Source organism: Bacillus rossius, chromosome 3, assembly GCF_032445375.1.
Source record: "Bacillus rossius redtenbacheri isolate Brsri chromosome 3, Brsri_v3, whole genome shotgun sequence".
Classification (NCBI taxonomy): Eukaryota; Metazoa; Arthropoda; class Insecta; order Phasmatodea; family Bacillidae; genus Bacillus; species Bacillus rossius.
Genome location: NC_086332.1, coordinates 33,684,720 through 33,699,036, shown reverse-complemented (window position 1 = coordinate 33,699,036; position 14,317 = coordinate 33,684,720). Strand labels below are relative to the sequence as shown.

Below are 14,317 nucleotides of genomic sequence, written 5' to 3'. Positions count from 1 at the left end.
AAATAGTGATAATTCAATAAAAATTATTCAATTTTATTCATAAAAGTATGCAGAGGTAGATTTTATCATGCAAAAGATAGAAAAATTAAAAAAAAATTCTTCCTCAAAGAATATAATATTTTTAATGCCTAAATGGTTTGGTTGCAAAAACCTATTACGGCTCAGTCTCAGGCCGAATATGATATTTCCTTTTGTTCTGGATCAATCATTTCATCAATGTATTGTTATGACGTCACGTTAAACTATCGTCCGTAAACCGACTTTACAGACAACCAATTTTTTAATTTGTGACAATGTTCATACAAATGCTTATCTGCAGCAACTGAAAAGCATAATTTTAAAACTATGTAAGGGAATATAATTTTATAGGAATTGTTTAGTTTAAACTTTGTGGAAGTACCAGCATTTTTCAGTTGTCACGTCGGCAGCTTCATTCATTGACCACGCGCCTCGCCTCGCCACTACGCAGTTTGTTTGTTTTTGGTGCGTTGTTCTCTATAACACTGACATGTCAGGCAGCGAGGTGTTGTGTAGAGAGGGCTGATGTCAGGCCAGCACAATACTATCGAAAGGTTACTAAGTAAGAGGTAAGAGTATAGAGTCTGTAAGGCATCACGAGCCTTACCATGGTACGCAGTGCTGCGGGTTGTCGCAAGCAGGGTCATAGGTTTGTCTCTCGGCTACAGTAGAGTCTACAGCGATTAGGGCTGAGCATGCAGAGTTACGACAAATAAATAGGAAGGTCCTTGGAAATATCTGTTGGTGTATTAATTGAAGAACACTATGACTAACTCTCTAGAAATCTTATTTGCAGGCAACAAGTGTGAAGATCACTAATTCAGTGCCTTCCTCTCTCCATGTCCCCTCCACTCATTCCATTTTAGTCCATTTTAATACTCGCTGTGTCAGAACTTTCATTACGATTCCTTTGACCTGTTTGCTGTTAGTTGGTTGACACTGCTTTAGGCCAATGGTTTTGGACCTTAGTAACAAGTTGATAATTAAAGGGCACTCCCAGTTCCTTCATCCTCTTGCCTTGGAATATCATTTCTCATCTGGTCCTACATGACGAGCTCCCACAGGTCTGTCAAAAGACTGTCACTTTTGTCTGGATTACCTTCCTGTAGGTGCTGTTTCTGGCTAGACGGTCCGGATTGATGCGAGTGCCCGAGCGGTAACAGATTGTATCCAAATTATCCCTTGTTTTGTGTTCATGAGTAGAGATGATTATTTGTTGTACAATTCAGTTATTGGACAGTATGCAATGGTGGATTCCCAACACAAACACATGTGCACCAGTGTATGTTGACCATTCATATAACAGTATCTTAATGACTTTTTGATTACCAAAATGGAGCAGCTGCAAGTGCAAGGTTTTGTAGTTGTAGGTACAAAGCTCTTTCAAAATACAGTCACTGTGCTTACGTTAAAATATGGCTTGCAGTCATACAGTATTGCACTTAAAAGTTGACTGTCCTTTTTAAAAGTAATTTCAGAGTGCTCATTTACACCTGAAATTGGTAAAAGCTGCAATGGTAGCTTGAGATGTACTACCACCATCATGTAGCACTTCTTCGTATTATTAATTAGGATCCAGGCGCGAGTTGGTTAATCTGCCTTGACGTCGACTGTTGGTGCTCCTCTGGTCTTGCCAAGGCTGTAATTGTGTACTTGTATGTGATGTGGTTCAGTGTGCCCAGTGGGTGTAAACAAAACTAAACCCAAGATACTGATGCTTTTGATAAATGCTGGAATGTCTGCTGGACAAACTTGCACAGTAACACAAGCCACCTGCTGGCGGACTCACAACTGTCTTGGAAGATCAGCAAGAAAACCAGCATTGCTCTGTGCTCTTACAGCACACTGATGGTATGAGCCACATTATGAACTATGTTCTGGTGCAATTGCATTATATGTTAAGTGTTTCATTTTTTTACATGCTATTTAATTGTTTAGAAATTTTTATGGAAATTTTTTCTCTCCAGTTTTTTTGCAACATGGAAAATAAAATAAAAACACGCACACACACATTGATGTATTTATTTATATCTTGATATTAGGATTCATGTTGAGCATGCACATACCATTTTACTTCCAACTATAGTTGCAGAACTCTCAAAGCCAGAGTGAAAACCCTTTCGGCACAGCCTACGGTTGTAGGTAGATTTAGACGTACCTACTTATTCTGCAATTGTTTTGGAAACTTTAAGTAAATTATTTTCACGTTCCATGCACAGAAAATATTATGTTTTTTACTCAATGCATTTAGCATTGAATAGCTTAGAATTATTTTTTGTATTATGCCTACTAATGTAAGTAGTGTACATAGTACAGAAATTATATTTTTTTTTATTTCCCCTGTTTTTTTTTTCCCAACCTCTTGCAGGAATGGTTAAATCTTATCAAAAAAAGTTTCAAACAAAAGTTTTGGATCAAAATTATATTATTTACAAACAATTTGAACGGATTATAAATTTTTTTTCCCATCTCTTGTTATAATTTTTGTTCATATAAAAAATATCTTCAAACAATGTTGTAGATAATATTGAAAGGTTTTACAACAAATAACTGATTTAATAGTGTACATGGTCTGCATATTATGAATGTTTTTTTAATTTTTTTTCATCCCCTTACTAAAATGGTTAGTTTTATCAAAAATAGTTTTGGACAAAAGTTAGAATATTTACAAATAATTTGAATGGATTTAATAGCATTTCTACTAAGAGGAGTTATGAATTTTTTGTCCGTCATCCCTTGTTTTTCTTCACCCCTTGCTATAATTTATTGTTGTAGACAATATTTTAAGGTATTACATTAAATAAGAATGAACTCAGTAGTACATGGTATGGAAATTTATTCTCCCCCCCCCCCCCCAATATTACCCCTGTTTTTTTCACCCCCTTGCTGCATGGTTTTGTTTTAGCAAAAATTCTCATAGACAAGTTAGATACATGTTCATAAATGAGGATTAAATAAATACTTTCCAATCGGGCACATGGCTAGTACAATATATAAGTACTGAGCGCTGATAAATGTTACACAACAACAACAACAACAATAATAATAATAATAATAAAGGAAATAAAATGTCCAAGACCAGTCACATTCACTACTGCTCATGTCCCTGCTAGCATTAGTGCAGCAAGTTTATATGGACAAACAACTTACCAAGCCCAAAATACAAGCAGATAATCAGAACAAAATAAATAATGAAAGAAAGGAATATTGGGTAAATTGTAAGAAAATGAAAAACAAAAACAAAGATAATTGCTATTTAATATATTATAAAACAACACAAAAACATTTTAAAGTATGTATAACATTAAAAATTATTAAAATGTATATGTACATAGCTCATCCAAAAAATTAGTTACAAATGAATATGGACACGCACAAATTTTAAATAACCAGGTATTGAACACTAACCAAAGTTTTTTTTTTTTTTTTAACTTATTTATCACAGATATCAGACTTTTGGTTACAATCACACAGTAACCTGATACAACCAACAAAATTAGAGCAAAACATCTGATGTACAAAAAAAAATATTTTGCCTTGTGGGAGATTACTATTAATTAAAAAAAAACTAAATAACTATTTTACATTTCATTTCATAGCAATTTGAGAATCCTTCATCCCATATAAAAATATGATGACTACAATCTATATACTAGAAATATATATACATAAAGATTTAATAAAACTAATCATGTTATATGATATATTTAAAACTGGTTGCATACACAATTTGATATTTTTCACACATTGATTTTATAAATAATTCAACCAATCTATTTATGAAGTATGTATCTCTCGCTGAAAATGATAAACCGTTTTTAATGGTTCTCCCTAATTTCTTTATATACAGTAACTATCACCAAATTATTTCACACAAGTAGATTTTGTAAAACATTTTTTTTCCGCAACTTAGGGAAACAAGTTCACTAAGAATTCTTTATTAAAAATAATCTACAGTACTATTTTACCAGACAACAAACACAAAATAAATATTTAAATGCATTAGTAGGAATTTGTTACTTAGAAGCTTCCAACTAGAGGAAACAATTATACCGGTATTCAGCAAGCTGTCGAATGATGAATTTGAATTAATCTAGAACAACCAAACCTTAACTTGGGCACTAAGAATGATGACTAAAGCAGGTACTATGTTCAATAATTTAGTATCACCAATCTACACTACAGTAGATTATTCAAAATTGTTCATAAAAATTGAATGTGATGTATAAAAACATAAAAATTAATAATTTTAACTAAACCATAGATTTTTATAGGTGCACAAAATTAAATTTATACTCTTATGTATTATTTTTGCTAACACACGTATATATTAAAAATATATATTAATTTAAATACACACACAAAAAAAACTACAAAACAATTGAGGATTTACATGATCAAAGCAAAATTAGATAATTTACATTATGATAGTAGATGTTTCGAAACTTATTACCCGAGATGGAAACCAAAATTATATAAGGTGAATATTTTTGGTGGTTTATAGTAAACAAAATAAAAAATATATACTTTTGAAGGGAAGTAAAAATAAAATAGGGCACTACATATCAAACCAACTGAGCATGCAAAGCATGGGCGAAAAGAAGAATGCAGTGCGGAGAAATGTAGGATTTAAAAATATAGGCAATCTAATACAGAAAGATAGTAAGAAACAGATCACTGAACTGTACACTCAACATTGCTGAACAAGTTGCTATGTGCGAAAGTCAGTTATTAGCTTCTCAACGGTTAGAACGGTATATCATAAATCTAATTAACATAGTGAATACTGTATCTCCTGCAGAGTTACATATCTTGCATTGTCTACACTAGAAACTGAATAGCAATTCTACCATCAGGAACTCTTATGATAGGTTAGCACTAGGGATGGGCCGGTCGAATCCTCGAATCCTCGAATCCCACCGAATCTCTAATATTCGAAAGATTTGAAATTCGAGGGAAAAGATTCGGGATTCGAGGAAAAATGTTGATGTAAATTTAGTACTTTAAAAACTTAAATGCTTACAATTTACTTGGCCTGTTTACGTTTTCCTTGGAACACATCCTATTGAGGTACAGTAGAACCTCGTTAATACGTGATGGTCAGGACCGAGGTAATCACGGATTACCGAATTTCACGGACTAGCGATTAAAAGCCCCGAAGGTCTTGTCAAGCTTCTCAGACACCGGCGCGGCATGTAGCTGGGTTAAGGCCGTTCACGGTAAGGGCCGGCCGTCTTCGAATTAGTGTCTCGGCACTGCCTAGCCATTAGTTCACGGTCATTTACAACAGCCGACGAGAGAAAGATAAGATCGTGCTGACCTTGCACCCTCCCCCCCCCCCCCTCGTACAGCCGAATGCCAGCCAGACACGTCACTCGCCAGGCGCCTGCCGTGCGTTGGCGGGTGGAAACAAACAAAGGAGACGGGAAGCAGAAGTCAGGACATCCCCCTCAAGTTTAAAGAGTGACAAATGTGACAGCTGAAAGGGGGGCGACACAAAGGGTCGGTACAAACCAAGACTGGTAGAGAAGAAGGTTGGGCCGTCTCGCCTGTTTTGAGTAACGGTACCCCGGAGGGTCGCGCGTGACGTCACCGCGGCGCATCCCTCTCCGAGTCTAGGGCTGACTGCCACGCATTGCCAGTTCCAGACCGCGATTTTTACCCGCCTTACTTCGGCATGAGTTCGTAGTTAGATCGGAGTGGTTTAAAATTATATTTATTTATAGTAGTTTCCTTATCCTACTTATGTTTCGGAGTTTAATGGTATTACAACCGCACAAACGGGAGAGCTGCGAGTTTTTTGTTGCTGCGATCAGTAGTCGCACGCCGTAGTGGATTTTTTTCGTGCTTCGTCGTGGATGTGACTATGTAATAAAAATGCCCGCTTGTGCAGTTGCGACCTGCAGAAACGTTTCAGGTCGTAGTGACAGTGCGTTATGTTTTTATAGATTTCCTGAAGATCCAGACATTTCAATAAAGTGGGTGTTAGCTTGCAAGAGAAAAGACAAGTTCAATCCGAGGAATGTTAGCATTTGTTCGGATCACTTCGTTTCCGAGGACTTTGAAAGAGACTTACAAGCGGAACTGACCGGTCAGAAGAGAAGAAAAGTCTTGAAAAAATGTTCTGTGCCACATGCAAACATACCTAATAAAACTGAATGCACTTCAGACTATAGAGGAAAACGTCTTCGTTCGCGAAGCGTGAAGAGGAAGCTTGTGGAAGAATTACACAAATCTGTAAAGGCACGAAAATCGGACGATTCGGTGCATTGTAACACTGTACATGATGAACAAAAAACTCCGAATTGTCAGTTAGTTGCAGAAGACGATGTGAACTCAGAGGCTTATTTGTCAGCGAAAATGCAAGCCATGGAAAATGAAATAATGATATTAAAAATGAAAGTATCTGACCTGGAAATTGAAATAATACGGAGGCGAGAATCTGAAAAGCGCTTGGAAATGGAAAACAAAATGTTGAAACAACAGTTATTGAAAATTAAAATTCTGCATAAGCGATGTCCAAAATTAGTTAAAACTGAATTGCGGAATATTTTGAAAAATGTTTTCACGCCAAAACAAATTGAAAGATTCATAACCAAAAAGAAATGCTGCTGGGGAAAAGAAGACATAGCAGCAGCAATTACTCTAAGATCAATTTCTCGGAAAGCCTATCTTTACATGAAAAATAAAGTAGGCTTGCCACTTCCGGGATTGTCAACTCTTCGAAAATGGACCAGGAATTTAAAATGTATGCCAGGAATTCAAACTGAAGTGTTAGCAGTCCTTGAAGCTACGACTAAAATCATGACTGAAACAGAGCGCATAACAATTCTGTCATTTGACGAGATGAGTGTAGATTCAAGATTATGTTACGACCAAAGTGACGATAGAATACTTGGGCCAAATATAAACGCACAAGTAATAATGGCTCGAGGACTAGCTTCAAAGTGGAAACAGCCAATATTTTACGACTTCGATAGAAAGATAACAAAAGATCTTCTTTTCGATGTTATAAGAGCGCTCGAGGAACGGTCATTTTGTGTCGTTGCGATGGTCAGTGACATGGGCGGAAGTAATATAGGCTTGTGGAAAGAACTAAATATAACACCAGCTAGTACAACGTTTGAAAATCCCCATAGTAGCCACCCTGTGTGGGTTTTTGCAGACATGCCACATGCCATTAAGTTGTTGAGAAATAATTTTTTGGATTATGGAATACAGCTCCCTTGTGGAACAGTTATTAGGAAAGATCATGTGCAAGCCATAATTGAAAACACAGAATTGAAATTGTCTCCAAAACTTACTCCTCTTCATATTCAGCTAAAAGGGAACACTCGCCAGAAAGTAAAATTTGCTGTTCAGCTGTTTTCGCATCACACAGCGACACGGCTTTCCTTGAAATATCCTGAACATCCAGAAATCTGTAACTTCTTTGAATTAGTTGACAAGTTTTTTGATGTTATGAATTCAAGATTTATTCACGATAAATGTAAGCCGTGGCACAGTGCTTTTGGTTTTCGAATTGAAGAACAATTGTCAATAATTACAGAAATGGAGGCGATGGTTCTTAACATGAGAATCGTAGGTCACAAAACATTGATGCCATTTCAGAAAGGTTTATTAATTTCTGTGCGATCTGTAATTGGTCTACACAATTATCTTCAGAAAAATAACTCACTGAAATACATCATAACTTGTCGCTTAAACCAGGACTTACTTGAAAGTTTTTTTTCGCGCCTCAGAAGCATCGGCGGTACTTACGATAACCCTACACCAACAGATTTCAAGTACAGGTTCAGACAAATGTTACTAGGATCTGAACTTCCTCTGCCACAAGGCGCATGTGTTGAAGACGATAGTTTGAAGCAAAAACCATATCTGACCAGCCAGATGTTCACCGAATTGAATTTAAACATTCCAGAAAACAAGAACGAAGAAAACGAGGCGGTTCAAGATGATTTGTTCACGCCCTTGACTACGTCATGGGAAGAGAATGAAGCATTAAGATATGTAGCTGGATATTTGATTCATGCAAGCGAGGACGCTAATCTAAAAAGTATTGAAGAAACAGAAAACAAAGGTAATTATCATAATTTTATTTGTTGCTATGATTTATTTTATTTTATTCTCTGTTTACTGTAGGATTGTGTGTTTTGATTTTTATAGATGGATGGATAGAAATACTGAGTCGCGGAAAATTGACTGTCCCGTCATCAAAATTTGTGAAAACTGTACAGCATGCTGAAGAAATATTTAAAACACATCACGGGTTAGGATTACAGAACGGAAAAGGTGTTGTGCGAAACTTTTTCGTGAAACTAGTAGAACATTTTCCAGATGTTAACAAAAAAGTTTTAATGAAGTTTGCAAGAACCAGAACTTTTATTAGACTTCGGCATTTAAATTGTCAAGCAAAAATTGCAAGCACGGAAAAGAAAAGGCAGAAGAAGCTTGCACAGCTTGTTCAGAAAACCAGAAATTAAGGTAACTGATATATTAATATTCGTCAATGTGCTTGTTTGAGTGACAAAATGTTATAACTGCATGCATATGAGCAATATACAATGGTATGCGCATTTTTCGAGCCATGGTTTATTTCTTTTTCTAGTCAATTTATGCACTCCCGTCTCGTGTTCATATCAGTAAGGCCGAATTGGTAATAAACACAGCGTGTAGTTTCTACACTACTTAAAAATGAACGTCTTAGTCTACAATATAGTAAATTATTAGATTATTGGTATTTGTATGACCGTCTTCAGAAATGCTCACTTAGTCACTTTAGGAGTATCCTTAAAATAAGTTTCAAACATACATAGTATAATTATAATATAATATAATTACCTTGCAAACAAAAAAACAAATACGAGTAGGTATTATTAGAATTTGTCCGACGAATCGCTTGCACGAGCATTAAACACGATGCGCATGAAACTGTTATTATGTATATATACTCGTAACAAAGTTATTTATTTTTCCTCTCCAAATTGTGACAGCCACATAACTGTGTGAGATATAAAGAAACTGTTTGATATATGTTCCAACACAGTAGCTGTATCGGCGTGAAAACGAGTGAAAGATGTAGGTTTTGCCCTTAGCTGAGAGCTCAGCTGGCCGGTTCCTGCGCCGCAGTGACGTCACGAGCAGCCCTTGGAAGTACCGTTACTCAAACCGGCCCTCTCGGGCCAACCTCCTTCTCTACCAGTCTTGGGTACAAACAGCGTTGCAGAGTTTGGCGGCCCACGCGATGGCTTGTAGTGTTTGCCGGCCGCCGGCCCGCGTGACGTTAATTTTAAGCACTGACAATTTTTACTTCTTTTTTTTCTTCTCTTTTAAATCGTCCCGGTTTATCCGATTCCCGAATTGGCGCATCACGGATTAACGAGGTTCTACTGTATTGTACTTTTAATTCGTTATTATATAAAAAAAAATTATGAAGCATGTAATGATTTGGGAAACTTACTTTATATTCATGAACATTGATGCATTGTCGCTACATTGGCATTAAATAAGGCATAAATCACATATGTATTCTCAGAATATGCTAAAAAATAAAATAAAGCACATTTAGGATCTAGACTAAATATGAATCTTGTTTTTTTTTTTTAAATAACTTTACTGAGAAATCTGTTACTTAGTAATACAACAATAATGCCGACTTTCATCACAAGTTACGGTCGCACATGTAGTAACAACAATGAAATAATTAATGACAAAAATTAATACATTATACAATTATTATTTTAATCGCAATTCAATTTTAAATATTCTGATACACGTTCTATTTATGAATTTTTTTAGGACCAAGTTTGGTTTGTGTAGGCTACCAACGTTAAAATATGTATTATCTGAGAATTCCATGATGGCCAACCAATGAATTTGTTAGCCAATCATTTTGAGCAACATAAAAAATAACTAATATTAATATAAAAACTTTAATGGGTAAACTAGAGAAAACACCCCGTCACTTTTAACTTTGGGCATATTAATCACTATGCTTTATTGAGGCTTAATTTTAAAAGACGCACGACAATATTTCTTATGGCCTAAAACCATTCAAGCCAAGATGGCGCCTTTCAGTTTCCATTAAATATTTCAAGAAAGCATTTACCTTCATTTGGGACTTTAAACAAATGTCAAGTTGGTAACTACAAAATATTGTTCCGTCGGATGTTGAATTTCGTTTTCCGATTTCCGTGGATACATGGATCACTGTACTCACAGATAATGCCTAAATGCCTTAAATCCACCAAGTCGGATTCTACAGCAATTGATGAAGTGACCAGATTCTTACGTGATCCTACAGTTAACCCAGAAATAAACATTCTCGAATACTGGAAAACTATCTGCGTGTTCACCCAGGCTACATAAACTGTCCAAAAAATGTTTGTGTTCACCACCTGCGACAGTGTTCTCTGAACGCTTGTTCAGCACTGCAGGAAACATATGTGACCAAAAACGGAATTGTCTTGATCCAGACTGTGTCAAAATCCTTGTTTTTTTAAATAAAAATTTAAAGGGTTAAATAATTTTGCATAATGTTTAATTTTTTCTCTTAACTTATAAATTATTTTATAATTAACCCTTGAGAACTGGATTCGGATTCGAGGGGTGGATTCGAGGTACTGTTTGGGATTCGGATTCGAGATTCGGATTCGAGAAAAATGGGATTCGAACCATCACTAGTTAGCACTCATTATTAAACGATTAATTTCCGAAACGAAAGAGCTGTATAAATGTGTCTGCAAACAGAACAGAGAAAGAAAAAAAAAAAAAAAATGGGGGGGGGGGGGGGGGGGGGGGGCGAAGAGTTAGGTAGGACAGACCCAAATACGTGTAAATGTAGTTTTTAAAACTGTCAATACAAAATAGCCCACTGCAAGCTTTCAAATTCTTTTCTTTTGTTGGTGGGAATGATAGATTTTTTGCATTTTTGAGGAGGAGGGATATTTCCCCTTCTGTTTCCCCCCTTTCCTACCCCCTGCTAATGACTACACAAATATCACAAGGTATTGCACCTTTGAAAATATGTACCTAAATTGAATGTATATTAAAGAAACAGAAAGGTCAATTTTGTAATGGGACGTTTTAAATCCTCTATCTGAAAATAATAAAATTAAGTACATGTACAGAATTAGCATTAAGTATTGTTTCTGCACAGGTAATAAAAGTATTTATTTCTTTAAATGCAACTAGTGCTGTGCAGTGCTGTTACATATATCTGAAAGAAAGACCAATATACTCAAAATGCCTGGTAGAATTTCTTGGACTTCGTGTAGCAGTAACTATATGGAATAAGAATTGATGCATCAATTCCAGAGCAAAAAATAATGCATTAATCTTGCTGTGATTACGCCAATCTCTAGAGAGAATACTTTGGATAATGCAATGCTGCAGTTGTGCACTCTGCTCTTGAGTTTGCCACCTGGCTTCACCATACCACCTACCATGTCAATCACAATGTCCCTGTAAGTACGTACTTTTGTAGTGTCAATCTTAAATATCTTTAAAGGATTAAGTGCAAGTTAATATTATAAAAATAATTCAAAACCAATGCCTTCGCAGTGACATCAAATCCACATTTTATTCTTCTGTATTTACTTTTATATTATAATTGCTTTTATAATAAATTTCTAAATGAAAATGGGTATGTTTCCCAGTTTATCATTTAGGTTTTGATTCCATTATAACTTATGGTGTTAAATGCTCATGAATGATGTGCTCAGAACCCTCGAGTAAGCGCCAGACTGTGGCATGTAAGGTACCTGAACAGCCCAATCCTCGTGTTTTAAGTCTGAGCTCCAGTGTTCGACGCCCCTCGCAGCTTATGACGAGGGAGGACAGCTATCCACTAGTATCAGATCACCTTCTGTAGACCGCCGAGCTACCTCGCACATCACACCCCAGAATAATCTTTCATGGTTTATAACACCCATTATTACAAGGGAAAAGATTATATGGTGAATTGCGATAAAACGGAAAATCATGTCAAAACACAGCATAACACTAAAGTGCAAGTTAATATGTACACTATAAAGCACCAAAATCAACGTTATATCATATAATTAAGTACAATTTAACCAAAACTTAATAATACAAAAGTAATACAATGTTTGAAATTCAAGGAATGTCATTTCCAGACAAAAAATTATACAAAAGTGCATGGATCAGAAAAATTAATATTTTTATTCTGAATGTATCTGTTTTAAAACCCATTTATTACAAATTATTTTATCACAAAAATTCAGCATATAAATTTTACCACTATTGTGGTGGAGTAAGTATTAAAACCAGCTTTTATACAAATGAAAACAAAACACAAAAATCTTTTGTTTTAAAAATGAAATTGGACTAAATAAAACCATAAAATTTTGTTTCTAGTTATTACTACTGTGTAAACTCCCCTGCTAAGACCCATATTAAGTTTTAAATAAAAATATATTTTGAGTCGGACATCAAACATGTTTTTTATCAACTACTCAATATACATGAACATAAAAACTACAAACTGCATGCAAAACAAAAAGTGTATAATAAATTTAAAGCCAAGTATCAGATCCCACACATACAGCAGCTTACATTCATCAAGAGTAAAAATTATATCATGGAAGACATTAGCCCATCAAATGGATTATTAACACTATTCACATGTATATAAATAATATTAACACAAAAAACATTTATGTAATTTATTTTCATTCTGACACCAACAGAAAATCAGAATATTAAAATAAATGCAAAATGTGGTTAGTAGAGTTAAAATGGTCCATATCACATGTTTCAAAGCTGACATACTAATGCAAGGACTGAATTATAAAATGCAATTGAGCTTGTACCATCAAGCAACTCTACATTATATTATCTAAAACAGTGACTTCAGAAACTACACTGGTATACCCACAAATCATCACACTCTGAATCAGTTTGCAACATCAACTAATGGTGGAAAGCTCATATAACTGTTACCAGGCCTACTGGTATCAATCATCCAAGTTTGAGCTTTGTTTAACTATACTGAGAGATTGGAGACAGCAAATTAAAACACTCAAAACATTTTTTTTTTTTAAATATCTGATATTAACATCTGCAAATGGCTTGAATTTGTTACAGTGACAATTTTAATAATATTGCTGGGTGTCAATGCTGGTTATTACAACTGGAAATACAGATCCATGTTCCCAAACAACCGTGATAAAAACTTCAGTAAGATTTCTTTAGCAGGATAAATACATGAGCCAGTTACAAAATGAAAACAAAACCTTTAAAAAAATTTGCTGCTTTTCTAAAATACATTCACTAATACAGTTTTTCTCTAGCTACATGAAAAATCTGAATTAAATGGTTCCATGCAGTATTTTCTTTGAGAATTTAATTACAACAGCTGTACTGCTAAGTAACAGCCACAAAAAAAATTAAAACCATTCATTCCTACAATGACTGAATACATAAATATGAAATAAAATCATGCTAAATGTAGTATACAAAATACCAATAAAATAAAATCTGAATTTAAAATTGAAACAGGTTTAGAAATAGCTTAACTTAAAAATTTTGCAGTCATCTGCGTAATGTGCAATCTAATAAAACAAAGTAATAAATATAGAAGCAGTTTTAATGAACACTGCTCACATCCGAACTACGGTGGGTTTCAAACGCCAGTGTCATCGTCTTCATCCTCTACGACTAGCTTACTATACTCCGGAGAGCGCTTTTTGGTCAGGTGGATGATTGGCTCACCTTTCCTCTTTAACTTGAACAGAACCACCAACACCACAATGCCAATCACTGCAGTAGCACCAATTATGACTCCCAAAGCTGCTGCTACAGATGTTGCCTCTGTGTGGCGGAACTTGCCGTCTTCTTTTATTACGGTTGCATTGAAAACACCTGCAAAAACATGAGCCGACCAAGTTACTTAAAGCCTAGATTAAACATAACAAATAAAACTGTAACAATATTCTACTGGGCCTGTAGAAACAAAACAATAAGGAAATAAAAAATTATGCTTAAGTCCGTTAAGGAAATAATAAAAAGTGTTTTACGTGTATGTTAGTATTTTGCAGATTAAAATGCTAACACTGATGACTTAAGCAAGTTTTCAAAATAAACTACAATAATAAAGCATAGGTACTTTATTAATGAAAACTGTCCTTGGCTCCTTATCTACTGGGACACAGCACAACAGTGAGAGCAAAGGCACATGACGTACACTGGTTTGTCCAATCAAATTATAATTAGATACAAAGAAACTTAGATTTATGATTGTTTGGGACTTGATTGTTTATGGTGGGGATTTTTGTTA

At 35.1% G+C, this 14,317-nt stretch overlaps 1 protein-coding gene across 2 annotated transcripts in view; it reads right to left on the bottom strand.

Moving 5' to 3' along the window:
* The window catches only part of LOC134530494 (peptidyl-alpha-hydroxyglycine alpha-amidating lyase 2), a 52,986-nt gene that overhangs the window by 1,676 nt on the left and 36,993 nt on the right, over positions 1 to 14,317 (bottom strand). For both annotated transcript variants that reach the window (XM_063365358.1, XM_063365359.1), the window contains exon 9: positions 13,753 to 13,902. In XM_063365358.1, the coding sequence (XP_063221428.1) occupies positions 13,753 to 13,902 (150 nt within the window). The remainder of the gene's footprint in view (positions 1 to 13,752; positions 13,903 to 14,317) is intronic.